Source organism: Alosa alosa, chromosome 16, assembly GCF_017589495.1.
Source record: "Alosa alosa isolate M-15738 ecotype Scorff River chromosome 16, AALO_Geno_1.1, whole genome shotgun sequence".
Lineage (NCBI taxonomy): Eukaryota > Metazoa > Chordata > Actinopteri > Clupeiformes > Clupeidae > Alosa > Alosa alosa.
In genome coordinates, this window is record NC_063204.1 from 24,384,083 (window position 1) to 24,407,380 (window position 23,298).

Below are 23,298 nucleotides of genomic sequence, written 5' to 3' on the forward strand. Positions count from 1 at the left end.
AACGTTATGACATTATGGAAATGCGGTTTTAAGTTAACAGAAATAATATAGTTTAATTTAAGAAATGTCATACTTACCTTAATTACCCTGAGCAGTATGTTACCTGTACGTACTTACCTGATTACCTGTCACATGGTAGTAGACACACCCCTTTCACGTGCCTGTGGTAAATGGTGGCTTTAATTAAGCCATTCACAAAGTGTGCAATGGGTTAGATGGCAAGACGGTACAGTTTTCAGACCGCAAACTACCGCAAACTACCGCAAATCATCGCTTTAGTTTTTCCTTTGTTTTCATAATTTGTCCATCCGTAATTTAGCAAGATAAACTGTAGGTTTTACATATTTTAAGCTCTTTATTATATTTTTAAAAAGCTGCCATGCTATCAAAAGCTTTATATGTATTTTCTTTCTCTTTCCAGTTTTTTCCCCCCGTGTTTTCATGATTGACTGAGAAGTTGATGGTCATATACAGTTAGGAACAAAATGATTCATACCCCTGGCAAATATTGATTTTATTTTCTCTTGACCAATGTGTTTGTTCTGACTGGAAATGACACTGTCACATGCCACAATGATTCTGTATCGCACCTTTTTTAACAGCAGTCTGGGTTTTGAGGCAGGAACGATTATTTGCCATCCCTCTGGCTGTGTAATGAAATGCACACTGTCATAATCCAAAGGTAATTTGACTGGTGCCTAGCCATATCTTTCATTCAAAAGCACTGAACATGTGAAATAAATCATTCAGAGGAAAAGCAACACATTTGAATTTAAATGAAATGAAAGCTGATCTGAACGAGCGGGAATGTTTTTATTATTTAGGAAGGTTCTGGACTAAGAGGGTTGTGGTCTATCCTGTTATGTTTCTGGTCTACTGTAACACTCCTCACCTGTCACCTCATAGGCCCAGCAAGAGCCTCACATCTGCCTACAAGCTGTGCTCTACAGTCTGCTCTCTCTCTGTCTCTCTCTCTCTATCTATCTCTCTTTCTTTTTCTCTCTTTCTTTTCTTCCCTCTCTCCTCTCTATTTCTTTCACCCTGTCTCCCTCACTGTGTGTCTATCTCTATTAGTCTTACATATCTGTCTCTTTTTTCCACTGTCAATGTCATATTGGTTTCACCATGTTATTGTTGCTGTTGTCAGGAATCAGTGATATGATTCAGATGATTCTGTCATGATGAGTTAGTCAGGCTGTAGCTGGCTGGCCTATATATGTAGTCAGTGCCAAACTCTCGCACCAGATTTACCCCGGGCTCTGAGTGATGCCCTGAACCGGTCCAGACAACATACACCAGAACCGAGCTACAGCCGGATCAGCTTCTCTGGGTTTGTACCGAATCATATTTGTCCGCCCAGAATGCACCAGACTCTGGGTGCCACCCTGATCTGGTCCAGACATGTACCATAACTGGGCTGCAGCAGAGTCGGCTTCTCTTCCGGTTTTTGCGGCGAACCTTATGCCGGGCCCCCGCGGGCCCCTGGCGTGAGGCGACCTGAGGGGCGTTGGGGCCGAGCCGTGTGTAACTGTCACTGTGGATTAAGGCGCCCCCAGTGGGAAGAGAGTGTGTGGTTCACTGGGCAATTTCTCCCCACTGCCCAGTGTAAACCTGAATGGCCACGCTCCCCGCCAGCACGCGCTGGGCCCCTCCAGAGGAACCTCGCAAGAGCACGGGCGCTGCTGGTGCTGTCAGCGCTGGGCCCCTCCAGAGGAACCTCGCAAGAGCACGGGCGCTGCTGGTGCTGTTAGCGTGGTCCTCGTTGTTGCTTTTGTTGCTTTTGTTGTCACAGGGTGCACACAGTGGGTCACTCCAACAGACAAACTCTTTCTCTCTGTTTTTCTCTCTCTTTTTCTCTCACACACACACACACACACACACACACACATACATACACACACACAATACACATGAAAACGCAAGCACACGACCGGGGGCACAGGGCCATTGCCATGGCTTTTATCAGTGTCCCTGGCCACAGTAATTTGTTTGCCCCCTCGTCTGAATGTCTTGAGCTCCATGTGGAGTTGCAGAGAGCACAATGGAATACGGGACAAGTGTATGGGGAGAGAGAGGGGTGGAGAGAGAGAGAGGGAGAGAGAGGAAGGGAGAGAGAGGGGTGGATAGAGAGAGAGGGGAGAGCTTTGGGGTTTCTCTGACCGGGTTTGAATGGTCTGCTGCACCTTCAATTGTGCCATTAAAATGGCAGCTCGTTAGGGGTTAGGGGCTCGTCCCCAGCAACAGCCACAGAGAGGCCATAGCAGAACTCCTCACCCCTACTCCACACACACACACACACACACACACACACACAGAGAGATGTGCGCGCGCGCGCACACACACACCAGTGTTTCCCACAGAATTTAATTCCATTTGTGGTGGTAGGTTTGCAGAATTAACTGGAATGCAAAAGTTTTTAACAAATTAGCACAGCAGGGTTATGATGCTAACCCGATTTAAGCACAATTTAGCCTTCTAGTCATCTTCTATGCCTTGCAGGATTATTAATGTTGCCTTTAAACATGCATGTAGGTTCGTTGAGAGACAGAGAAACAAGGAGAGGCTTTACAAAGGTGCACATAACTCTACAATAAAAGAATTCCATCCAATTGAAATAGTATGACATTGATAATCATTGTGTGGTGGTCAATGTTGATATTGTGGTGGGCCGCTACAAATAAGTCAATGTATGGGAAACACTGCACACACACGCACACGCACACACACACACACACACACACACACACACACACACACACACACACATACACTCACTGCCTCCTCCTCACTGATGTGTCCTCGGATGCTTAAAGGCCCCCTGCTGCTACTGTAGCTCCTCTGGCTAAACCATGCTAATGCTAACGCAGTGTGACTAAATGGAGAATCTGAGCCACATTTGCCTCTCCTCTTGCACATAGCTTACTAAAAGGACTGCCTGTCATTAGCACTGATGACTCAGCCTTGTGTCATGCTAGCTTAGCGTAAATCAAGTCTGAAATGGAGCTGAAGAAAGGGAGAGTTCTCCTGCACACAATTCCCCTACGTACTGTATCAGAATAGTATGCAGCAGGTCCCATTGCACAGGAGTCAATTTGTCTGGGCTGTTTGAGCAAGAATATGAAAAGGCTGTTTTTATAAATTACACAAGAGAGGCTTGATGGTCTCTACCCTAGTCTGGTCCGTGTCCTCCTCCATGTCACCAGGAGTGCTGAAAGCTGACCAGTAAAGACCAGTGGAGTCTCGGTACCGAGGTCTGCTCTTGCTTACGAAGGCCCTCTTTAAGCTCAAATGGAATCCAGAACCCCATGGTAGCAAATGGGGCAGCACAGTTCTATGGCCCCATATTGTAAACTCACGTCCTCTCTTCTTCTCTCCCCCTCTCTGTGTCTCCCTCTTTCTTTCCCTCTATTTTTCTTCCTCTCTCTCTCCCTTCCTCTTATTGGTTCATGCCCACCTTCCCTTGCTCCTTTCCTCCTCCCCTCCTCTATGGTCTGGTTCTCATTCGCGTTTGATCAGCTTCGTCGGGGTTGTCAAGTGCCCACCCTTTTAAGTTGGCTTCAGTTCCTTCCCGGAACAGCCCACCCCCCTCATCTCCAGGACATCACGTGTGCTTTCACATGCACCCCAGAACCGTGCACGCACGCACACACACACACACACACACACACACACACACACACACACACACATACACACACACCTACTCACACACTCACGCACACAGGCACTAGGTGTAATGTGTCCCTCCTGATGCACAGAACTTTACCGTGTGAAGTACCCTCTCTGGTCAATGCTAGGGAGGGAGGCTCAGTAAGGGTGTGTGTGTGGGGAGGTCGCTATTCCCAAAAGACACGGTTCTGGGGCTCTGGGGGTTCTGGGGGGGGGGGGCATGAGAGGGTGAGTAGGGTGGAAGTTGAGGAGGGAGAATGGGGGCTAGAGAGCCTGAGAGAGTGGGAATGCCTTTGATGTGGCTTGTGGGTGGCATTACTGCTATTCTTCTGGAAACAGGGACACGGTAGCAGCAAAGCGCTAACTGCTAGCACATGTGGCCCCGGCTCTGTTGAGACGCTCTGAGACCCAATAAGGGTTTCAGGACTCAGGGTTCTTTGGGGCAAACACACAAACCCTGTCACCTGGCCAAGAGATGATAGCTACAACAACAACAAGCATTGGGGGAGTCACCGTCCAGCGCCATCGCAGTCTGTTACCCTTTAACAGCAAACCTTTACCTCTCCAAGAAAACATTCCCCCTTCACCTTGTTCCTGATGCTTCTTTGAAAATATTGACCCAATATGACAGGCTTCTTCAGATAATGATTGTATAGATTCTGGGATGCTAACATCCTTCTTCTTATACATTTCCTGAATGTTTTGCTTAGGGTGGATAAAAAAGCACATCACATCACTGTTCTAAAAGGTTAAACCCAGAATGCTGTAGGTGTTACAAAACAGCCGAGTATGTGTAAAAGGATGACCTTTTCTGAGGGGAACTGAGCTGACCATCGCAGCTTCTATAATAGCATGCGGCATGTGAAATCCTGTTGGGTCAACACTTGGTTTTCTTCCCCCTCAGGAACTTAAGTTTTTTTTTTCAAAACTCAGTAACCTTTTCAGGAACTCGAGAACTTTTTCAGCAACACAAGCATTAAATGGTTCATTGGCTTGGCATACCACAAAGCAGCACTAGAAAGCGGCAGAGAAAAAAACAACATTAAAAGAGAAACATGAACACAAAACCATAAATCACAGCACTTCAAATAGCTCATAGAGAGTCGCTTATTCCCAGCATGTATAATATTCCTTGCTTTTTCAGACCGGTGGGGAAACAAGACAAATATTTTTGATCCTCTTATCTGCCAGACTTTTATTTGATCTCGTCATGGACTAACAGTAAAGTTAACTAACAAAGATATGACAAACAATGAAAACACAAAAGAAAGCAACGAAGACGCCTTGTATTCACATTCAGATGTTTCTTTTCTAGTTTCCCTCAGATGTCATCACAGACAGATGTTTTTGCAGACACCACACACCCATACACACTGTACACGAAAACACACATACATACACTCACACACACACACACCCACACACACAGTGTGTACAAGGCTTCATTTACACACAAATACAAACACACACACACACACACACACACACACACAGTGTGTACAATGCTTAATTTACACACATACACACACACACACACAGTGTGTACACTGCTTCATTTACACACACACACACACACACACACACACACACACACACACACACACACACACACACACACACACACACACACACACAAGGCTTCATTTTAAAAACACAGATAGTGGTTACCCAGGGTGGGTACATGTGGCAGTAGTGGAAAGTTACTCTGGGGCAGATTCTCTGCTCTCTGACTTTGAAGACGTTCCAAAGCATGCCAACGTGAGAGCAGGGGGAGTCTGTGTTATTATGTGAGCCAACAGGCAAAGATGTCAGATCACATGCTGGAGAACCAATAGGGCCGGTCTCAAACAATCCATGCACTTCCATAGTCTAGAGAAGGACATCGGTTGATAAAGCACTCCCAAATCATGTCATATGCATGTGGAAACTATGCAGCTCCCATCTTCTGTTTCCTTTGTAGTTTCTTGCAAGTTTCTTGAACCGTGGCGAAACTGCGTCTGATGTGGTCAGATTTGGCACCCTGAGAACATCCTCTCCCTTATCACTTCCTGTCTGTATGTCTTAGTGTGTCTGACTCACACTGTGCGTCTGTGTTTACTCACAAGTTTTACACCCTCGTAAGGGCGCACACTCTCACAGACGCCTGGAAACCATCAGGAACCCCGCCGTTCTCTCGCTAAGAGGGCCCAAAAATGTAACAGTTGCAAAAGAAATATCCTCAGCGATAGCGAAGTAGCCTTGTCAAAACCATGTGAAGTTGGATGACAGTCCAGAACACCATGGACTCTGACTGTGAAACACAAGTATGTCAAGCATTCAAGGACGGTCCCAGTTAAAAGGGCATTTCTAAGATAAGCATGTAGCCTGGAACCTTTCTTTTGCGAAGCTAACCCAAACATTCATTGATACAAGGGCCAGCTGGTTGGGGCTGTGTGCTATGTCATTGCTCTATGGTCTACGACCTTTATGAGCGGAGGGAGAGAGATTGAAATATGATCTGTTGCTTCATAACTATTTTCTGCTGAATGTCTTTTGAATGCTGTGGCAGTAGAGATAAATGCATTTGTGGTGGCATGAAAAGCTTAATGAAATAAAAAAAGAGAGAGGGGGGAGAGAGGGAGAGAGAGAGAGAGGGGTGACACAAGAGGGGTTACCAGAGTGATGGAGCGAAATGGAGAGAAAGACTGAGTGACAGAAAGCACTAGACAGAGAAAAAGAGAGAGAAGTAGAGAAGGGGAGGATGACAGAGAAAGAGACGGTGAGAGGGAGAAAGTGCTAGAAAGAGGGAGATAGACATGGGGAGAGAGAGAGAGAGAGAGAGATAGAGAAGTGGGGAGAGAGGGAAAGAAAGCTCCTCTGGTTATTTTCATGTCCAGTTGATTGCCTGGAGCCTCCCCAGTCCACTCTCAGAGAGCCAGAGGAGACGAGACTCAGAAAGTGGGAGAGACGTCTAGGCGCTCCTGTTGTCATGGTGCGCTCCGGTGACTAACTCCAGACGTCTCTAAGACACGTTACAGACACCCTCAGCTAGGCACTTAGCGCCCTGCACCCCTTGCCCCCACACACACACACACACACCCTGCTCTCCTCAACCCCCCCCACTACATTCGTTTCATCTGCAGAGATCGCCCAGAACCGCTGACTGTTTGTTGTTCTACTTTAGCACATCTCCCGATGCACACATGACATTTACAAGATGGAGAGGAGAGGACAAGAAAAAGGGGAGAGTTGTGTGTGTGTGTGGGGGTGTGCGGAGGCAGATCGAATCATGTCGCGCTGATGAAAGGACGAGGCTTCGGATCAGGCGGAGATGGACGAGGACGACGGTCGAGCTGAGATGAAAGGCTGCGGGTCGACATGGTTCCTCTAATGATGATATTTTCCCGAGGAGCATAAACAGATGATAATGTGCTTTTTCTCGAAATGGCCGCCGCGTTTTGAGAGAGTTACAGGGCAGCCACTGACTTGGTCAGCCACAAATATGCTTCACGATGGCCACAGTGTCATTTCTTATTCCCATGTGGTAGTGCATGACGCTCATTGTTCTTCTGGCATGGCTGTGCTAGAAAGTAGAAAGTGGTGTTTGTGATTGTGTGTGTGTGTGTGTGTGTGTGTGTGTGTGTGTGTGTGTGTGTGTGTGTGTGTGTGTGTGTGTGGGTGTGTGTGTGTGTCAAGCATATAATCGTAGCCTTGTTTTGGTGAAGTTAGTCATGAAGAAACCCATTATTGACAAAGCTTTTAAGTTGCACAGAAATCTATTTCCATGCACCAGCGTTGCTCAACAGAGCTGGCCAGGCAACTTAAAAGAGGCTTGAGATCAGATTTGTCTCTTGTACCTAGACCGTGACGTTTCATTTGCACAGAATGCGAGAACCAGTAGCCCTGAACCGACACTTGCGTACGGAAAGATTAGGTTCAGCCTTGCTTTGCTGCTCAGGAAGAATAATGAACAAGTGCAGATTGTGCTATGCGTGCAATACCTGCATTAGCTCAATGGGCTACAGGCATGGATTTGAATATAAACCATACCTGAGATTGCTCAGGATGAGGTGGAATCTACAGACTGCCTGTCTATCTAGCTGCAGACTATGCCTCCTGCCTTCTGCCTTATAGGTGATGCGACGCGGTGTGTAGAAGGATGCTCCATGCGTGAGGGTGCAATCCTTGCATCCGTCAGATCTACAAAGGAAAATTTCAGTTTTGTTCTGTATAGTGACTGAAGTCAAGCCAATCAAATTGACACTTTTCTGTCTCCTTGTCTCTCCCTGGGTGTGTGTTTGTGTGTCGGTGTGTTTGTTTGTTTATTTCATAGATCCTATGTGCTGCAACCATGCTGCCAAAGCCCCTCAGTGTAAGGAAGGATGCGAACAGGTAATAGAAACACGCACACACACACACACACACACACACACACACACACACACACACACACACACACACACATCTTCACCTTGTTACCAATAACATACACCACAATTTCAGTACACCATAATGTAAATTTTGACCAGTTGAATACTTTTATTGGTTCTTATACGTGTACTTTTAGTGGTGACACATTTCACTGTCACTCAGAGCACATAAGCCCTCATGTGTAAGGACTTGAACATATCAATAAAGGGAAGGCTGTGGATTTTCTCTGTGGGTTTTGAAGTTTGCTGAATCGAACAACTCTTTCTAGGCCTCCCTTTTATGTGTGGAGCAGGTGATAGCACCCTTCCTCCCCTCCCTTTCCCTTTCTCTACCCCCTTCTCTCCTCCTCCCTCTATCCTCATGTTCCCTCCCTTCCCATCTCTTCCTCCATATCTCTCTGTCCCCCTCTCTCTGTTCTCCACATTGCTCTTACTTCCAAAGGGGGGGAGGAATGTGGCCTTGCATAAGCAGACATTCAGAGAGGCGTCTGTCTTCTGTGCACAGTGACACTGCACACATGAAAGAGACATCTGAAAGCTTGCCTCGCCTTGCTTTTTTTTTCTCTCCCTCTCTCATTCTTAAACAAAAATCAAAAAGGGTTTTGTCCCCTCCCCCCTCCTCCTTCTCACACACACAAACACACACACACACACACACACACACACACACACACACACACACACAAGAAAATGTCCCATTAAGACTGTAGCCAAGGCCCCCCCAAAAACAAGCAGCTACCAACCAAACCCCCCACCCCCACCAGTACACCTGCCAAGCTGGACGAGGAGATAAAGACTGACAGAACAAGAAACAAAATAGACAGCATGAAAGAGTTGGACAGAGAAAGAGAGAGATAGAGACACACAGACACACACACACACACACACACACACACACACACACACACAGACACACACACACACACACACACACACACACACCACACACACTTACAGAGTGATGCAGAGAGACAGAGGGAGAGCACAGGCCCGATGAAAAGGGAGAGAGTGTGAGCAGGGTAGCGTGCATTAGAAGGACAATGTGAGAGGCTAGGAGAAGCATTAGGATCATTTCTGACATTTCAGCAAGATACATTGAAAGAAAGATGTAAGGATTCATTGGTTAATACAGTAAAAAAAAACACAAGAAGAGGTTCAATTGGAGTGATGGCAAAAGAGAGAGAGAGTAAGAGAGAGAGAGAGAAGTTACAGAGAGAACAAAACAAAAGAGAGAGAGAAAGGATAACATGTCACAGGCTTCTGTAGAATACTATAAAGGGTACAAAGAGAGAGAGAGAGAGAGAGGGAGGGAGGAGAGGAGAGGCGAGCCGTGCGGCAGGCAGGCTTGTGTGGAGTAATCGCCTTGTCATTTCTCCCCCAGAGTGCGGCGTCTCCTTTGATGAGCCGAGGCGAATGAGCCCAGAGAGGGAAAGGGCCGCACTGCCTCAGATGTTCTCTCTGGCAAACGCCATTTATTTACTTCTCAGAGAGAGAGAAAGAGAAAGAAAAGGAAAGAAAAGTGAGAGAAAGAGAGAGAGAGGGAGGAGAGAGAGAGAGAGAGAGAAGTTTTTCTAAATGGAGCAGACAGGTCATTCGTTCTTCAAGACTGGGGCGGTTCTTTCGTCGCTGCTTCGTAAATTCCCTTTGATTTAACGCCAGAAAATCACCGCTCCTGCACTGCTTTTGTTTCCGAGGTGCATTCGTGTGTGTGTGTGTGTGTGTGTATGTGGGTTGTGCATTTGTGTGTGTGTGCGTGTGTGTATGTGTGCTGGGCTTGGCTGCGCTAAAATGACCATACGCCACTCTCCATTGCCTACTCCAAGTCTACTCTCATCCTTTGAAGCAGTAATGTCATTTTGAAACCCTCAGCTTGAACGTGATGCTCAAAGAGTGTCAAAGTCAGGAAAGTGTAAAACACTACATCCTACTGTGGCACTTTGCACATTCACCTGGCATTGTACCGCTATAGTAATGCCAGCCTCATTTCTATAGAATATTAAGCATTGCAGTGTGCCATGACCTTTGACCTCATATTTACATCTTCAGTGTTAAGATCACATTTGAGTTATCTTTGAGGTTTTTCATACAGAGAAGAAGAGCATGTTCAAAGTAAGATGTCATGAATATTCATTAAGAAACAACAGGAACAAGGCTTTGATTCAGACAGAGCATTGGGGTGTAGTAGAGAAGCACTGAAGAGCCGCTGTTTAACTAAATGAAAGAGTAAGCAAGTAGAATAGAGTTTTTTTGAATCTGTGGCTTATTTGGGCCAGTGAGTCTGACGCAGTCTGATGTCCTTATCATCTCTATAAAATTGAGTCTATTTGGAGCCTGGAGCTCTGGACATCATAAGCAGAATTACTGTGCCTCTGCCATTTGTGTGTGTGTGTGTGTGTGTGTGTGTGTGTGTGTGTGTGTGGGTGTGTGTGTGTGTGTTTGCATGTATGTGTGTGTGTTTGTAGAGCAGATTCCATGAAATCGCTCAAAACTTTGTTTCGTACTGTCATCAACAACAGTCTGTTGCTTCAGTCTGTGAGAATATGTAAAAAAATAGCAATGCCTAATCCTTCAAGTCATGCTGGTTTTCTTTTTTCCTTTGTCATGCAGACAACGTTTGAAACCATTTACCACACATGAGAACGGTTTCCCAATAACACCCGTATTTATAATGCCTGTATACACGCTAACACACAACACACAACTCTCATTTTGTGTTTCAGCTCGCAACCATCAGAAGCGAATCACGTCTGAAACACTTTCTACAACGACTGCCAAGTTACTGCCCCGAACATATGGTAAGTACAAACACTACTTTTTGGTTGGGTACGTGCAAACACTGCCCACTACACTATACACACACACACACACATACACACACGCACACACGCACACACACTCACACACACAACCCAGGAAGTGTTTCACCTGACAAAGTCAAACCGTATCAAAGCATCTGAGCAGGAAACCGGCACTCCTTCTATCCACCCCCAACCATAATTACAAACTACGGGCGGCAAATCCCCTGGCCTCTCAAGATACTTCCTCTAATTAGCTCATCCAGATGAAAACGTACGCTAGTTGGCCACGTGTCACACGCTAATATACTCAAATGTATCCTGGTGGAATTTTTGGAATCTCTTTACTCTTTAGTAAATGGTGAGATTGATTTAGTAAATGGTCAGAATTCATTGACTTTGATAGGCGTCTGCGTCACATGTTGATGCTCTCAAGTGTATTCTGACGGATGTTTGGAATGTCTTTATAGTGCAAAATGATGCGAGATGTGCTCATGTGTTTTTGGGATGCAAAACACACTGACTTACTTCAGTGGATTTCAGTGGATATTTTTGCAAATGTCTTTGCATGATGTTGTCAGACTTGATCCACTGTACATGGCGTCCTGGCTTGTTCTCAGATGGCTAGTGCGAGTCCGAGGTATGGTGGTTTGGCAGTCACACTGTCTCCTGGCCTTTCTGGTGTGCTTCATTTTTTTGTGTTGACTGTGATCATAGATGATGATGATGATGATAACGATGATGATGATGATGATGATGATTCAGTTATGAGCTCAGCTAGTGTCTGTGTTGGTCTGTGATCTGAGGCTGTCTGACGGGTGGTTCTTTGGCGTTCACACTGAAACGGCTGTTTTGGGCTGAATTGTGCGTGCGTGTGTGTGTCTGTGTGTGTGGGGGAGTGAGAGTATGTGTGTGTGTGTCTGTTGTGCTGAAGTGCTTTTTGGAATAGTAACTGTGCACTTCACTGATGATGATAATGATGATGATGACGATAATGATGCGTGACGGCGGCTCCTCTGTTCCCATGTCAGCGGGCGCGAGCGCAGGTTGCCGTGATGTCCGCCACTGACCTCACAATGATTCTGGTTGACTTTGGTTGATTATCTGTTCTGAGCTGGGTGGCTTTGGTAGAACACACACTCCCGCCTCTCAGTAGCGTTCTGTGCGTCACAGGGTCGCGTCGCCTCAGCACAGCCAACGTGTTTGCCTTATTAATCTGCAGAGATGTAACCACAAGGCCTCAGTGAGCTCAGCAATGCCTGTTATTGTCTTCACCACATTCATATATTTGTAATACATTTTTAATTAAGGCCGAGTTATATTGCCTTGAACTCGGGAACCTTACGCAATATTTCACCACCTCTGGAGATACCAAAGCGAGCATTTCATTTTCACAGACTCCAGCTCACAATCCAGATGAGGTCTCTTTCTCAGAGAACCAATGTTCTCCCGCTATTGGCACTCATAAGGCGAACACATAATTGTCCCTCAGCTCATCTATCTCATCTAAACATAACACACAGCCAGCGACAAAAAGTCAGGGGGAAAGATGGCCGGCGAAGAAGTTCTGCAGACTTTCACAGAGGCTTTTAAATAACAACTGTGAATGCAGCACTGACATCAAAGCATTTTTTTTAGGCAGAGTCTTCTGTATTTACTGCTTGTGATTTGAAGAATTGAGCTTATGAAAATGAAAAGGCATCAGGCGGCTTTGAACCGTTGCTTAGAAGAGCCTAAATCTAATGTCAGTGAGACTGATGTAAATCCAGTGGAGGCTATCGATCGTCAGAGGCATGTTACGCGTTGGATAGTGGCCACAGCAGTCATCGAAAATCACAAATGGCCTTTCATCTGCACCACAAACTGCCGCCGATGAACCTGACTTGTTGGTGTTGGAACTTATCTCTGGATCACTTTGTTCTGTTAACGGCTCTGTCTCTCTCTCTCTCTCTCTCTCTCTCTCTCTCTCTCTCTATCTATCTCTCTCACTCTCTCTTTCTCTCTCTCCCTTTCTCTCTTGCTCTTTGTGCATCTCTTTTTGTCCACTGTCTCTCCCTCTCTTTCACTCTTGCTCTTCCACCTCTCTCTCTCTCTCTCTCTCTATTATCTCTCCCTCACTATCTCTGTCTCCCCCTCTCCTCCCTCTCTGTCTTTCTCTCCATATATCTATCTCTCTCCTGCAGAATGAGCTTTGGACCTGCATCAATTCGACATTACCAGGTAAGATGCAGGGCGAGTGCTGTGTGTGTGTGTGTGTGTGTGTGTGTGTGTGTGTGTGTGTGTGTGTGTGTGTGTGTGTGTGTGTGTGTGTGTGTGTGTGTGTGTGTGTGATGGATGGTGCTAAGTCCACCTGTGTTGGAGTGCGCTCTCTGTCTGTACCTGTCTGAGGAGACCCTCAGATCAGCCTCCCTAAGCGTAATCACGTCCAGATGAAGAAGCCTGGATGCTTGGCTTTCCCCAATAACTATGCCCATTTAAGTACAAGACTGCCAGTTCAAGCTCAGTGCATCTGATGTGTTAGATGAGGTTACACATGGGAGGACTTGCAAGCAATTTAATTGTTTTACCACAAATGTATTTTGATATCTACACTTTAGAAAATACAAAATGTAAGGTGTACATGTATATTTCTATTAAGAAGCTGAAGAATCTTGTTGTTATCTCGTAATGCTGTAACTGTGTGTGTCTGGACAGGAACGTCTCGGAAGCCGGAGGGTTGGGTAGGCCTGGGCTGCTGTGAGCTGGCCATCTCACCGGAGTGCCGCCGTGAGTGTAAACAGGTGAGAGAGCATTTGTGCTTACAGTTCATTTAACATTAACATTTGGTCCCTTAAAAGAGGCTTTTGTTTAAAATGACTTACACCTGAGAAACGATAAACAAGTTGCAAAACCGGTTGAGAAAACGCAATGTAGCCTTCTACAGTAGCTCTAATCAATCTGACAGAGATGCCATAGAGGCATAGACAGCACAAGAAGGAAGTGTATAGTAAGTGGGCGAGAGTGTTGGACTGTTAGAGCACCTCTACCTGCTCATAGATCAGAAGATGAACCTGTGTACGATGTGTGTGTGTGTGTGTGTGTGTGTGTGTGTGTGTGTGTGTGTGTGTGTTTGTCTGAACCCATCAGAAAGGTAATTGTCAGAAAGGTCTACACTTCTGCTGTGCTGCTGTGGAGAAAAACAACCTTCTCATTTGTGTATTTGTGTGTGTGTGTGTGTGTGTGTGTGTGTGTGTGTGTGTGTGTGTGTGTGTGTGTTGGGGGCATCTGTGTGAATGTTCATACACATTGACCTGTGTTCCTCTCTGTCTTTCTGCAGGCATCTTCAAAAAATGACATCACAAAAGTATGCAAGAAAGACACAGAGGTAAGATGTTTAAAAATGGTTCAGTTCTCGAGTCTCTCTGCGTTTCAGTTGCAGGCTGACATCTTATTTTCTGTTCTATTTCTAATGCTGGACTACCAAATTATCCAAGGGGGCTTTTTTAAAATATAAGCAACACAGGGTTTAGATAAATGGCCTTGAAACGCTTTCAATAGAAGCCTGAAATAAAGCCATTTAGAGAACTCAATAACCTTCTCCCTACATTCTGACTGAGCTTGTCCCTGTGCGTGGGGTTATCATAGTATCATCTCCCGCCGTATCCATCAAAGACTCTCTCTCATGCTAGCAACGTTCGCCTCTCACTGCTTTTAGTTGTTTATCTCTGACTTTAAAGGCACTATTTATTTGCCGGCATGTCTCCAAGGCAACATACGAGGTCGAGATTTATTTGTCTTTATTTGAATCTATGGAGGACGCACCTCCCTCTTCAAAATCTTACTTCACTTCCTGTGCGGAAGGGAACCCTAAGGGAAGAGTCATTTCTGAGACCTGATTGGACTCCAGATTCTAGAGCCCTTCAACACAGAGCCAATTTGAACAAGCAGCGTGAGGTAAACATTTAAATTGGAGTTGGTCAGTAATACCCCAGCACACTCCTATCATCTTCAACTCCCCCCCACACACACACACACACAAACACATACACACTATTAGCTTTAATCCTCCTCATCTCTTCATATCAAAACAAACAAACAAACAAACAAATGCCATCCGTGGGGCCGCGTGTTTGCTTTGGAGAGGCCGCCTTATTTCTCCTTTCATCTTGCGGCTGCTGTCTCCATTCTACTCGAGAGCTTTATGATCAGATGCCACCTCTGCCAAGACATGCAGTGAGATCGCCCTGCTCCTCTTTTCAAGACGCATGGCCAAAAGCAAGCCTTTTATATGTCTGGTGTGAAAGAACGGTTAGAGCAGTGTGGAGGACTGCGCTTTGTCAGAGTACAAAGAGATGAAGGTTTGGGGGGGGGGGGGGGGGGGGGGGTTGTGAAGAGATGAAATAAACCTACCCACCCCGGCACTTTACATTTATACTAGAAAAGATAAAAGCACTTCCTTTCTTCCTGACTTTCTTCAGTACCTGGCTTAAGGTTTATGACAGGGTTTTAATAGAGAGTGGACTATAATTTAATGTTTCACTTTGAAATGATATAAGATGTGGATATTCCTTGATAATTATCAGTATTAAAAAGTTTGGATTTCAGATTTGAGTTTTTCCTGTGATTCTTGAAAATGTCACCAATAAAATGTGACCTGCACTACAGATACTTTTACATCTATGAGGGATTAGAGTTGTATGTTATGTTGCTTGTTAATTTTGCCACAAATGTTATTTGTGCTAATTCTATTTCAATTCCTTTTGTTGCAGAAACCGCTGTACAAATGTATCACCAAAAATGAAAGTAAGTTGTGAAATTCTCTTTGAAATTTTATTCTACATTATTCGGTTGTTAAGTCCGACGTCACAGACCCAACAGCTTTTTGGTCAAGAAACGTTTACTAGCGCAGCCAACCAGTTTTTGCAACTTATAAACCTTGTCATCATCACCTCCGTTTTATTGAGAGTAAAACAAAACCGGTTAACTTTAACAGAGCAATTACTATAGCTGTGCAGCCAGATGATACAATTAAGGGTTACGTGCAGGCTTCCGCGAAAAATAGGATTTAATTAGGTTGAGGCAACAAGTGAGTAGTAGTTGGCACGGAATAGCGGGGAAAAAAACGTTTATCTTACTGTCTATGGAGAAAACCGAGTGGCTTTGAAAACCGTTGGACCCGGAAAAAGATTTATTAGCCAATTATTGCATCATCACTTAATAACCGAATTGCATATCCACAGATAAAAAGCTTTAGAAAGACATGACAAGTTTGCATGGTCCTGCACAACCTTCGCTGTGATAAAGTTCACATGCTCAGGAGAATATGCAGGAGACAGAGAGAAAGAGATGTGATTGCATTGAGTCCAAATGTGTGTGTCAGACATCAGAGAGAGACATGACGTGGCTCTACACTGAGCTCAACTAAAGTCCATATCAGTTACTCAGCAGTTATTTAAATTCACATGCAAAGGTGAAAGCGCAGTTTGTCCTCCAAATTAGTTGTCAGGAGTGTGGGAGAAGGAGAGAAGGCATGGTCCAACATTGAGCTCAGCTGAACGTATTCAGAGTTAGACAGTAGTAGAAGTAGTAGTAGACCTTTAGACCTTTCAGATTGCACACACACACACACACTGACACACACACACACACACACACACACACACACACACACACACACACACACACACACACGCACGCACACACACACACAGAGGAGACATCATAGAGGGAAAGCAACTTGGTATGGCCCTGCAAAGAGCTGAACCCATGACCATATCAAAGTTACACAGTGAACCTTTAAGTTCTCATAGTCATAACAAAAAGCAGGAACAACTGCAGGCTAATGCATAAGTTAGTCACAAGCATGAACCTCAAAACCTCATGAGAATAACGCTCTCTTTACAATAGCCTCAGTTCTCTGACCCCCAAGGCCTCTGACCCCTGGAGAGGTCATCCAGACACGCCTACCCCCACCACCTCGGCCTGACGAGTCAGGGTTTATGTGCCTGCAAGGCGAGGCGGTCACGCCCCTGAGTCTGAGCTGAAAATGATTTCATCTGTGTCTGAGCTGCACGGGGCTGGGCTGGGCTGGGCGGAATGAAACGGTGGTTTGTATTCATCGCCGAAGGCGGGCGGCAGAGTGGACAGACAGTGCCCTGAAGACAACCGTCCCAGCGTGTCATGCGCCTCCTGTGAACTCGGGACCAAATCAGATTTGACAGACGAGCACGTTTCTGCCTTTGGGCCAAGCTTAGAGAGGATGACAGAGACATGGCAAGAGAGGAGAGAGAGAGGGCACTGCAATCATTTGGGAGATGATGATAGAACTAGACAAGTTTGCTTTTTGTCTTATATTTATTTCCTGGTGTAGGATTGCTGTGTAGATAGGGTGTGTGACTTTCTGAGCTCTGTTAAAAGATAAACCTGGACAGTTTTGTATTGTAAATATATACTGCACTGTATGTATTTTCTACATGTCTGTATGTTTGTCTATGTTTGTGTGTGCCTGTGTGTGTGTGTGTGTATGTGTGTGTGTGTGTGTGTGTGTGTGTGTGTGTGTGTGTGTGTGTGTGTGTGTGTGTGTGTCCTCAGTGGGCTCGCTGTGCTGTAGTTATGCAGGCAGACACACCAACTGCCGCGAGTACTGCCAGGCCATCTTCCGCACAGACGCCTCCCCCAGTGTGTCACAGATCAAGGCTGTGGAGGACTACTGCCTGACGGTCAGCCCACAGCTCATCAGCTGTGTCAACAACTACACCAAGTCCTACCCCAACAAGACCCCCATCGACAGTGAGTGCCACCCCTCACAACCAATCAAGAGCCTAATTTGTCACACACAGTTGAAGTTAATCCCAAAACCTCAAAAGTGAACTGTAGTCTAACTGTTGTTAGATAATAAAACATAAGACAATAAAAAGCACAAAAAGAGAGCAATACTTTTGAGCCCCTGATAAAGTTAAGAAGTTAAAGTTCACTAGTACTAGTTGAACAGATGTTTTTATCTAAAGTGACACAAAAACACATTGGCGGGTTCGAGAATCGAACCTGGGTCATCTGATTGCCATCTGGTGATGTTACCACTGCTCCACCACGCTATTTGCTATTTTTATTTTCAATTTTGGCAGATTTGTCCATGTGCGTATGTGGCGTTCCTCTCCAGACATCAGTGTGCCATGTCTCATACCTCATTTTCCAACTGCATGTGAATGTAAATATATCCCATCAGCCCCTGTGCTTACAAGCTGTTTACCTGTATTGTACCTGTTGATGAGTGTGTGTTTCTTACCTTTCATCTCCTGTCCATACCTGTGCTGCAGGCCTACGCACCCATCCCCTAATGTTAATGACTATGTGTTTCACCTGTCCTCACCTGGGCTGGTGGCCTGTGCACTTGCACTCTACCTATCCCTTCTGTGTCTTACCTGATCTCACCTGTCCTCTCATGTGCTACAGGCGTGTGAATGTATCTCACCTGTGCTCACCTGTGCTGCAGGTCTGTACTGTTGCGACAGTGCGGAGGCCCACTGTCAGGCGTCGTGTAAACACATCCTGCGCACCATGAAGACGGAGCACGAGATCATAGAGGGCCTCATCCAGGCGTGCGGCAGCGAGCCCCTCCCCCAGGACCCCCTCTGGCAGTGTTTCCTGGGCCACCAACCGCCAAACCACCCGGACCCGGAGCCACACCCACAGAAGATTGACTGGGCCAAGCTTCACTGCTGCTCCAAAGCCAATACCTCACTGTGCAGGTCTGTGAAAGCAAACACGGAGTGGAGATGACTGTGGTTCACATAACATAGATATAAACAAACTCACCTTTTTGATTTAGGTCAGAATAGGTCACTGACGCAAGAACTGTACAAATCTGAGGAGAAATGATTTGTTGTAGCTGAAGACACCCAAGCCTACTCTACTTCTGTTTGGGTCTGACCCCTGGCTGACATCAAAATTGTTTTCACACTCTCAGTTCACTTTCGATTTTAAAGAGGCGCAACCGCTGGTGCAATTAAACTTAAGTTGTTTTAAATGCAGTTGTTTACTTAATTTCAAAGGATATACGCATCCATGTAGTTTAATAATAACCACTTCAGGGCAGACGTTGGTTGTGGTGTCCTCCTCTGTGTGTCATCATATAAAGCCCGCCCCATTTTTAGCCTTTATTTGACCGGATAGTTAGGAGATGACAGGAAATGAGTGAGGGAGAGAGATGGGGAGTGGATTCGGGAAATGACCTCAGGCCAGATGCGAACATTGGTCTCTGTTTGCACTGAGCCTGTTCATGTAAGGGACAATGACGCTTCCACTGCACTGCGGCTCCAACTCACGTTTGTCCCCCTAACTTGTTTCCAGTCCTGAGTTTACTGTGACCTGAACATATTAAGAAGATGTTAGTGAGTAAGGATGTTATAGCATAATTGATTTTATAGGACTGTTCATTTTTTCAAGACCTTGGGCCCTATTTTGACGGTCTGAAACGCATGGTCAGTGACGAAAAGCTTAAATACATTTAGGGGTGTGTCCACTTCACATTTGGGGTGGTTTTGTTATCAAACGTCAGGCACATTGCTTAAAAAGGTTGTTCTTCTGTTTTTTAATCAGTCATGGGTGTGTTTTGGGCGTAACATCCTTTCAACCAATGAGAGTGACACTGTCATTCCCTTTAACAGCAAGCAGCGCAACTTCAAACAGCACATCTGTATTTTGCCAGTCAGCGGCGCATTTGAAGGAATCTGCTTGCATGCGAGACCGTGTATAGGACACAGGAATTCCACTAAACCTAAAGCTTTACTGAAACCTGTTTGTGACTACATGCATTCTGCACTCGCCTACTATTTGAACTCAAAGGCAAAGTGAAACTATCATCACTGTGGTCTCATAGGCAGAACAGTTCTACACAGTTATTTACTTTCACTATTGATTGACAAGGAATTACAATTGAAAACCTCGTCTGAAAAAAGCAACCCTTACCCCAATAATGATTGAATGACTGAATAAAAATCCTAAGGCTATTTATCCTGCAGATAAGTAGTTTGGGACTGCTTGCTAAGGACTGCTTACATCTCGTGACAGTGGGTCTTCAGCTGTGCTTTACATGCGCCTTTCGCTATAGACCAGGTTTTTCTTGGTCAGTGGCGTAATGATTTTTAGAGCGTGTAAGATAGCGATTTTTGGATCATGCGCCAGACCACACCTTCTGCCACACCCTTGGGCGCAAGGCTTAATAAAAGTGAAGCGCAAAATCCGCCACTGACTGGGTTTAAGATAAGATTAAGCTTTGCATTGGGCTTTGCACCCCGTTTCTGATCGCCAAAGTAGAGCCCCTTAACTTGTTGGTCTATTAGAAAAAATTGATCTTCGATCTAAGTTGCAATTGTGTACACTAGTTTATTTGATAGCTGGTATTTAGAATTATTTCTGCATGTGATTTTGAGAATATTCTGGTTGTTTCAGTATGTGTATGATGTACCTTGCCTCTGGGTTACCATTCACTGACCTTGATGTTTGTGGGCCATTTATTTACCAAACGATGACCATGGTGTTGACTGTCCCTTTCTTTATCGGTTGATGCCAAGGACTACTTCACTGACTGTCACTGTGTGTTTATTCACGACCCCGGGAGCATGTTACCCACATGAAATGTCAAAGTAACAAGCCCACATATCTGTGGGTGAAGCCAACTCTTATACCCTTAACACACACCCACGGAAAATCGCAAGTTGTCACCCACCAGTAATCACCTAACCATCTAGTTTTTTAACAGAGATAAGAAATGTTTACCACCCCTCATCCTGAGGGTCACCCCTAGTTCGGTGGTAAGAGGATGGTAATTAGATTTTACTACATGTATGTAAGGTATACTAAACATTCAATGAGAGACAAAATTATCCCACATGGATATTTGACCTTTGACCGTTATGTGACCACAGGGACAAGTGTCAGGAGATCAGCACCAACTGGGGCACGCAGACGTGGCAGGAGTTTGACCAGGTGTGCGAGTACAACCCCGTAGAGACTGACCTCATCACCTGCCTAGCTGATGTCAGAGAGCCCTGCCAGCTCGGCTGCGACGTCTTGGATTACTGCACCAACTTCAACAACAGGTAACACGCCTGGCCTACTAACTTCAACAGATATCCCATCTGGCCTACTAACTTCAAAAGGTATCACATCTGGCTAGCTAACTTCAGCAGGCATACTGTACCTGGCCTACTAACGCCTGTACCAACTTCAACAACAACTTGACTCTTTTAAAGTTGTGTTTTATCAAAAAGTAAAAACTGACCAACTTACCAATGATTATTTTTTACCACTTTCACCACCTTCATAAAATTGCTCATAGCATGCTCAAAGTGTTGTAAAAGCAAGATAGATGAGGATCAGGATTGATGTTAGAATTCTATGCATGAGATTTTCCATTGGTAGTTGCAACCTAAAAGTAGGCTTTCTATTGGGCCTATGGTGATAGGTATAAGTATAAATACTCTTTTGATCCCGTGAAGGAAATTTGGTCTCTGCATTTATCCCAATCGTGAATTAGTGAAACACACTCAGCACACAGTTAACACACAGTGAGGTGAAGCACACACTAATCCCGATGCAGTGAGCTACCAGCTACAGCGGCGCTCAGGGAGCAGTGAGGGGTTAGGTGCCTTGCTCAAGGGCACTTCAGCCGTTCCTACTGGTCGGGGTTCAAACCGGCACCCCTCCGGTTACAAGTCCAAAGAGCTAACCAGTAGGCCATGGCTGTCCCAGGGCTGTTTTTGCAGAGTTGTTCATTGTTAGTTCTATTGCTGTTTTGTCTTAAATGATTCTGAACAAAAAAATGGTATTTTGGGGAGACTGTAGATAACAATTCCTAAAACACCTCTCAACACATACTTGCATTTAGTATCAGCTCCTTCATGGCCAGTATAAATATGAACTGTCCCCACAGGGCTGTGTGATTTATTGCGCTCCGAGTGTTAAAGTGAGGATAAAGAGCCACAACTCCACCGCAGACCTCTTCTCATCTGGGCTTTTGTTTGTGCGATGGTGTTCCCATAAGCCTTTGCAAGGTCCTGAGGGTAGGAATTGGAATGAGGTTCAACCACTGGCATGACTGACACGGTTGTTTTACAAGAGTAATTTGTGTGTGTGTGTGTGTGTGTGTGTGTGTGTGTGTGTGTGTGTGTGTGTGTGTGTGTGTGTGCGTATTGTTCAGTCAATACATGATGGGATAATGAAATGTCTCGTTCAGGTTTTTAGGGCTGATGCGATTTGACCATTAATTGTACTTCTTAAGAGAGAGGGTCTCTGCCGAGTACGATGATCTGTTGACTTTGGGGACCTTTGGTAGTCAGTGGTTGTTGGCTGGTTGATGAGGCTTGATTGTTGAAGCAACCGCAAGTGAGAGTGCATGAAATGTATGTAGATAGATACAGCGCTTGTTTGCCAGCAGTGTCATCCCGTCATGCACAAATGGCTGTTGACCTCAGCGACAGGTTTCCGCTGTGTCCGAGCATGGTTGGACACCAAACCCACACCAACCGCAATCAAAGCGCGGGTAGGAAACAACACTGTTCACCAATCTTTTACCCTGCAGAGCCAAACCGCCATTAAATAAACCACTATTTGCTTTTGTGGGAACTGAGGAGCGGTGACAATGTTTCCAGGGGGAAGATGAAAAAACGGACTACCAGGGGAGCAGTCTGGTCGATGTGGTCAGAGCCTCAGATTTAAACCTTGCTTTGTTCACATCAGGGTATTTGAAGTTCATTACACTCGTTTGCACCATCTAGGCCTACCTCCTGCTGGTTGGAAAAAAACTTATTTTGTAAATGGTATCCCGTCAGTAACATAATGTTGCTCTTCCTAATCCTGTGGCATCACAGTTTCTAGCAATGCTAAGCATAGGGGTTGAGGCAGGAGTGGAGCTGTATAAGATTAGGGCCAAATACAACCCAGACTTGCCGGAGTCTGCATAGTATTTATTAGGGATACAGGCATTTGCTGAAAGGGTAAATGTAAATGTTAGTAGCAATGTAAATGCTACAGTATACTGGAACATTTAATTAATTCAATTCATTTAAATAAATCTAAAATAAATCTACCAATCCCTATAAGATGCACCTATGTACTTTCTTTTAAAATGATTCATCTAGTATTTTTGATGTGAAGCTCTCAAACTACAGCTGTGGAAAATCTACCATGTTTTCTAGTTACCGGGTCCGGGACAGTGGTACAATTGCTGAATCTGGCCCAGATTTGACCCTTGTCCAGCCTAGAGAGTGACCTGATCCTGCAGATAGTCAGCTGCAGTCTGGTAGAACTTTATTCTGTGTGCATTCTGCAACATGAAGCCTATAGCTATTAAAGTATACATGATATGCTAGCCTGTTTAATTATTTATGTGACCAGTGCAGTGTGGATGCTCTGACCCTATAGCCTTACTGTAGGTAATGATTATT

At 45.2% G+C, this 23,298-nt stretch overlaps 1 protein-coding gene across 1 annotated transcript in view; it reads left to right on the forward strand.

Annotated features, from left to right (window-relative positions):
* reck (reversion-inducing-cysteine-rich protein with kazal motifs) overlaps positions 1 to 23,298 on the forward strand; it is a 59,513-nt gene that overhangs the window by 8,467 nt on the left and 27,748 nt on the right. The window contains exons 2-10 of the mRNA XM_048266903.1: positions 7,982 to 8,040; positions 10,799 to 10,873; positions 13,057 to 13,093; positions 13,568 to 13,653; positions 14,190 to 14,237; positions 15,622 to 15,655; positions 17,444 to 17,641; positions 18,345 to 18,600; positions 20,779 to 20,952. Coding sequence (XP_048122860.1) covers positions 7,982 to 8,040; positions 10,799 to 10,873; positions 13,057 to 13,093; positions 13,568 to 13,653; positions 14,190 to 14,237; positions 15,622 to 15,655; positions 17,444 to 17,641; positions 18,345 to 18,600; positions 20,779 to 20,952 — 967 coding nt within the window. The remainder of the gene's footprint in view (positions 1 to 7,981; positions 8,041 to 10,798; positions 10,874 to 13,056; positions 13,094 to 13,567; positions 13,654 to 14,189; positions 14,238 to 15,621; positions 15,656 to 17,443; positions 17,642 to 18,344; positions 18,601 to 20,778; positions 20,953 to 23,298) is intronic.